General features: G+C 44.7%; 1 protein-coding gene across 1 annotated transcript in view; it reads left to right on the forward strand.

The window, feature by feature from the left end:
• The window catches only part of CDH23 (cadherin related 23), a 626,459-nt gene that overhangs the window by 513,965 nt on the left and 105,710 nt on the right, over nt 1–6,784 (forward strand). The window contains exon 36 of the mRNA XM_019507822.1: nt 4,141–4,368. Within this exon, the coding sequence (XP_019363367.1) occupies nt 4,141–4,368 (228 nt within the window). The remainder of the gene's footprint in view (nt 1–4,140; nt 4,369–6,784) is intronic.

The following is a 6,784-nucleotide window of genomic DNA, read 5'->3' on the forward strand; positions in this document are numbered from 1 at the left end:
GGGGGAGGGGACCATGGGGGCACCCCTGCCAGCCCCCATTACTCTGCATGCTCCCTCAGCCCTCCAACCCCCGCCCGCTCCCCCAGCCCCCCACATGGCTGCCCTGCCCACCCTGGTGCTCCCGATGCTTTGAAAAAAAAAAACCCCACTCAGTTTTTTGAGTGCATGGGGGGCTCTGCATTAGCCCCTCTCCCCCCATGGCTGCCCTGCCCAGCTCAGCTCTGGCCCTTTAGGGGGAAAAAACCCCAAGAAAAGCCTTGGGACTTGCGGCTTCTGCAGTGGCCTCGGGGCTTTGGAGGGCTCATGGAAAAGCCCTCCATGTGGTGCAGGGCAGCGGGGATTGCCACCCCTGGCCCCCTCCCCAATGGTGAGTCAAGGGGTTTTTCTCATTTTTTTGTTTGTTTTTCTTAAAGGGCCGGAGCTGGGGTGGGCAGGGCAGCCATGGGCAGTGGGGAGGACTGGGGGAGCAGTGGGGTCGGGGAGCTTGTGCAGAGCCCCCCATGCAGCATGGGACAGTAGGGGGGCAGTGGGGATTGTCCCATGCCCGGCAGCACCCGGTGAGCCAGGGCTTTTTTTTTTTTCAAAATGCCGAGAGCTGAGGCAGGTGGGGCAGCCATTGCCAGGGCTGGAAGAGTGGGCAGGGGATGGGGATGGGGATGGGCCTGGCCTGGGTGAGTCGGAGATTTGGAGAATCAATTTGGGACAGTGCTTCAAATCACCAAATCGAATCACTGTCCCCTGAATTAACTGAATCCAAATCCAAAGTGATTATTAGCTGCTTTGCACAGGCCTAGTATGTATGGCACAGGTTGACCACCCCTGAAGTAGGTGAGGAAGAAGGGCACAGTGGGAGGTGGAGTACACCATGCCCATGTCCCCACTAATATTCACATCTCTTATCCCAGAAACAATGCACCATTCCCTGACTTCTGTTAGTGAAACGGTAGATGTAATTTGCAAAAAAATTCTTGGAACAAATTTTAAACGTGCCCATTAAATACAATATACAACTGATGGGAAAAATAGTAACCTTAATAGAGTGATGAAAGTTCCAGAAAATTAAATGTAATTCAAGAGAATACCCTGTCCAGAACATGAATCAGTTTTAGGAAACAGATTCTTAGGAAAGAAATAGATAATTAAGCAATAAAACATGACCAAGTATGAAAAAGACAATTTATTTCCTGACAGCTTAAGTCCTGTTAGAATATTTTAATGTGATTATGAAAAGTGAATTACAAGTAATAATCTGTGAGACTTAGTTGCAAGTGCATGATATACGTGATTTGTAGCTGTGTATTAAACATATCAGTATATTTGAATTTTCTATTTTAGTTGCATTTTAATCACTTGATAAGCTGATCTAAACCCAGTTTTTTGGTTACATAGGAAATGTTGACATTCTGAAATTTCCTACTAAATGGAATCCCTTCTTTCCTCCTCCCCATTGAGATTTTATCTATATTATTGGGGTTTTGTGTTTATATTAATTATTTTCCATTATTTCATGGTATGTCAGTCAGTGATAATGCTAATATGAAGTACTTTGTACCAAAGTATCAAACTCTTTCATTGTAACCAGAAGATACTTTGATCCAATTTCCTCCAGTACAAGGTAGCTGCTAGTAATATTAAAATGAAAACAAAAAAACCCACAACAAATAAAAGTGAAAATGAAATTTCAGGTACCAAAGAAAAAAATCTGCATTTTTCCAAAATTTCAAAGAAATAATTTCCCAGCACATTTTCTTTGGGGACATTTTATTGAAATTTACCTTTTTTTAATTTTGTTGATTTTGGACCAGGCTTTTCTGATAAAAGAAAACAAAATACAACAAAATGAAGTTAAATTAAAAATGTCCAAGTTAGCACTAATTATTTGTACATCAGGCCTTGCAAAATCAGCTGCTCAGATTTGCATCTTGTAAGGCCAGAGCTCCACTAGAAACGTTACCTACTGCCAATAGCATAATTGTGGATGGGCTCCTAGGGCATGAATCCCAGCTGGAATAATTGGAGGGTGCAGAGAACAAAGCTGTCTCTACCAGCCTGGCCTTCCACTGCCCTTGCCACCTCTGCTGCCCAAAACCTTCTTGTTGCACTTTTGCTTGCCTCCTTACCCAAGTAAAAATTGTTGTGGGTGATACCTTTTATTGGATGATATAATTTCATTGCCATTCCCAAAATGCGATAAACTGATCCAATACACCACATGCCCTGTTGGTAACTATGTGGATGCAAGTAGACAGAAACTACAGACCAAAATGAGCTCTCACAGAAAAAATGTAAAGGAGAGAGACGCACAAATGCCAATAAGAATACATTTTTCACAGAACAAATACTTCCTTTCTGATCTTACTATCCTCATGCTCAAGGGAAGTTTGGAAACAAAAATTCATAAGCTGGCTGGACATTACGAACCATGAGCTGAACACTGATACCGACTTCATGGTATGCTGTATTCTACCTGATTCCTGAACTTCGTCCTTCACACTACAGATGATAATCACCCTCTTCTCTTTTGATAGGTTTGCTCTCCCATTAATCATGCTTCTTTCATTCTGCTAATTTTTGGTCTGCTACCCCTGGGAATCTGTTCTCTGATTTTGCAGCCCTACATACCATTTCTAATCATTGCTGTGCCTGCCTATTCTCTCAGACCTATCAAAGACTGGTTTGCCTTCATAAGATTGTCCAACTTTTTCCCAACTGTGCAGTTAGTCCAGTAAAATATATCAGCCACAAAAATCCTTGCCTATGGCATCATTCCTAGACTATCATGGCTGCGTCATTCCAACAGACGAGCTGAACTTCTCATTATCTGCCCATGTGCAAGTGTGGTCCAAAACAAAGTACTTTCAGCACTATTTCAGAAAATGAAGGCCATTCTGCATTACGGACAGGGTCCTCCCGGGCAGTGGCATATCCTTTAGGCTTTCTGGTGTGATTTTTTTAAATGACTCGTGATATGGAATGACACTGAAGAATGTCATTGTTAGATGTTATTTGTTAGCTACTGAGTCACAAAAAGAGACAAGAGAATGTAGCAACGTGAGGCCTTTCACTACCAGGGCATTGGTTTAAATCTAAGCAGAGCTGGTGCTGGCAGAAGGTTGTTTCTAGCTGACAGATGGGCCAAACTGAAAGGATTTGGCAATCTTGGCTTCCTTCTTAATGGAAAGCTGTCTGCATTAGTAAAAACATAATTCTAGTTAGCACTCCAGTAACTTTCACCTTTGTTGAGGTGTTTTATCTGGAAGCCTGGATTGAACCAGTAATTGAACTAACAGAGAGGATCGTTCAAAGTCAAAACTGATGCTCGTTGACAGAGTCACCTGAGGTGGTTTGTTCCCTCATCTATACTGCTTCTACTCTAGTGGCAAAGGGCTTCAATCTCTGAGACAGTTATTTTGGCACCTAAGGGCATGTGTAGACAACACGGACATTAATGCAGAGTGCCTGAAAATTTTAAGCATTACTTCTCTTGAAAAAATTGTAAGGACATTTTCAAATTTCTCACACACTGGGTGCAGCTTCATGTGCAATTAGTGCACATAAATAAACTCCAGAGCTGATTGCTCCAGATTTTTTTTGCTCCTGGGTGTGCCATTTGAACATGTGCTCAGGAGAAATTAACTCCAGAGCTGACTGCCTATGGCATCATTTGTTGTTTCATTTGCAGCAGTTGGAGCCCAGTCAGAGCAGCTCTGGCTGACAGTGGATCACAGGGGTCAGCCTGGAGCTGCTCTGACCAGGCTTACTGTGCTGCAGAGGGGCTGGATAGCATATAAGGGTGTTTCAGCACAAAGCTAACTAGCAGGCAGCCCCCACACTGAAGCACCCTTGTGCCCCAGCCAGCTGACTCAGTGTCTACACGTTTAAATACAAGTACTACCCTGCTGTGAAGTTTATTACTTTCCTGCACCTTAAGAGAGGTGCACATGTAGATGTTGAGACATTTACTGTGGAGCTAATTAGTTAGCTCTGCAATAAACACCTCTTGTAGACAAGCTCACTGACTCTTTGTTTGCTGAGGTTTAACCCAGGGTAGAGTTGGAGACCTGGGTGAACTGGAGATTTATAATGAAATTGTCAGATGCTGATTTTTCTTTCTTTCTGTTCTCTTCTGTGCATTCGCAGAATGTTGGTGGAGGCACCTCAGTGGTTCAGGTTAGAGCAACTGACAGAGATATTGGGCTCAACAGCGTCCTTTCCTACTACATCACCCAGGGGAATGAAGATCTGACTTTCCGCATGGACCGAATTACTGGCGAGATTGCCACCCGCCCTTCTCCTCCAGACCGGGAGCGACAGGAATTCTATCGGCTTGTTGTCACTGTGGAGGACGAGGGCAACCCATCTCTTTCAGTGAGTAAAGGAGTGGGATGGGTTCTTGCAACTTCATGTAGAAAAGCACTTAAAAGTGATTGGAAAGTACTGTTTGTGAACAAGGTCATCACTAAGTAACAGTCTGTCCCTTGTAATCTGCCACCCCAATCCCACGTGCACAGTATGGCTGTTAGTAACATTTCAGTTGTTTAGCATGTCGATATACAGAGAGTCTAAGTGTTCCAGTTCACCCACAATGAAACTCAGAGCTCAGGCCCGAAGCAAAATGAGGTATTCTTCCCACATCTCCCCACAGCCTCCTGTTTCCTGGATATATGAGTAGAGAAGAAGTAGGGGAAGAGTTAAGTCTGCTATTTCAGGTCCAGAATCTACCCCAAAAATGCTTGTGCATTGAATCAGGCTTGCAGAAGAGTGCCTCTCCACAGCATTTAGTCCTACTTGTCTTCACTCTGACAAGCATTTACTCTCTCTCAAAGCTGCCAGGGAAAGGGGAGGGCAGTAGATCATCTTAGAATCCCTTAGAGCCTGCGTCCCGGCTGACTGCAGTTGCATAACTCAAAATAAATCTGCCAGCAGCTGACAGCCATGGACTAACCATAATCTAACTATCAGCAAAGCTATCCTGAGATGATCCTGTAACAGATCCTATTTCTGCCTGATGATGGGAAACATGGTACCCTGTCTGGAGCCCATCATAAGTAGTGGGTGTGACATGATAGCAGTTTTCAGATGCTATCCTTTTTTTGTCAACGTGACATTAAACTGTGGTGAAGAGTTATGAAGGGTTATTTCAATTTAGACTACCTTTGTCTCTCCATAGGCTCAGGTGCTTGTCAGTTGATTAAAATAAGTGCAGAATAATCATCATGCTAACCCATATTAATTTGTCAGACTTGTAAAGGCTATACACTTTACTCAAGAGGTTCTATTTAAGAAGGGGTTCTGAGTCAGTGGTCTAATAGTTTGGGGAAGTCAGGGCACCTACACACATTACGGACTTCTGCTGGAGCGTGCTAATTAGTGCACTCCAGCAGTGTCCACATCACGTGTTTTCAGCATCCCTGCATTTCAAAATGGCAGTGAGGGTGCTTTACCCAAAGCTCATTGAACCCCACTCCACCCCACCCCACCCCCTTCCATCCCAGAGCACGTGTATAGACACCCTCAGTTTTTATTAGGGCAGTTAGAATCCAGAGTCACACTTAAGGAAAGGAGCAATCTGCTATATTTTGTCCTGTGCACTGAACTTATCCTGACTCATCCATACATCAGCAGAGCATGACTTATTATATTATTAGATATGTGGTTTCTTTGGATGGAAAGAAATCTTGGTTATCAGCTTGTGCCTTAATCAGGTGCTAGTGGTTACTATTCTACACAGCTTGTCATACTTCTCTATTCAAGTGTCTAGACTGTTGCAGAGTGTTTGTATCTCTGCCACTTACCTTTCCACTTCCACAGCATATACGGGAGTTGCTATTTATGACCTTGATCATTTTGAAACAATTCCATCTATTACCAGCAAAAGAAGGATGATGGGATGTGAGAAACAAAGCAACATTCCCACCACCAATATTTTTTAAAACCTAATGCACTTCTGATGCAGATCACAAGTATCTTTTGGGTTGCATACGGTTTTGTGTCTGTGTGTACTATTTCCTTCATGTGGGAAAAAACTTCTCTTGTCAGAAGAACATTAGAGGAGTCTAAATTGTAACAGTGTCACAGCAATTGGATATGATGGGATTAAGCAGCCAGGCTAGGTCCTGATGAATTAATATTGTACAGTCGAAAATAAAACAAAGTTTCTACTGTAAAAATTTTTGCTGTATTCCATTTTCCGCTGGGCCTGGTCACTAAGGCCAGATCCAGACGTGCAGGCACATGTGGTTTGTGGTGCTGCAAACCTCTGTAACAGACTGCCAATGTGGGCTCACCAGATTGGCTTAAGATACTTACCCTGGGCTAGAAACAGTGCCAGTGAACCCTGAGTGACCCCAAGGGTGGAGCAGGGGAGTCCTGCCCTGTGGAAAAGGAGAAGCCAGTTGAAAGAAGGGGTTTTCAGTCCCTTCATTCACATGGAAGGGGGATGGCTGGAGTGGGGGGTCCAGCCACCCTGAGCCCTGATTGGCTGGCTTGCAAGCCAGGGAGGGACTGTCAGAGGGGATAAAAGCAGCAGCCAAACTGGCGGCGTGTGGGAGTTACTGACGGTGACTCCAGGGAACGATGCAGGAGGGCTAAGAAGAGTTGGGGTGAGCTGACCCAGCAGAGGGAGCAGAGAGACCCCTCTGAAGAGCCTTGGAGGCCCTGGGAGAAGAAGGCAGTGGCAGTCGGCCATGCCTCCAGCCCTGCAGCAGAGAGGGAGCAGCGGCCAGGGCTTGAGGCAGAGCTGGTGCCCCAAGGCCCCATTGCAGTGTGCTGGACATGCCAGGCA

This window comes from Gavialis gangeticus, unplaced genomic scaffold, assembly GCF_001723915.1.
Source record: "Gavialis gangeticus isolate Ggan-Ray unplaced genomic scaffold, GavGan_comp1, whole genome shotgun sequence".
Classification (NCBI taxonomy): domain Eukaryota; kingdom Metazoa; phylum Chordata; order Crocodylia; family Gavialidae; genus Gavialis; species Gavialis gangeticus.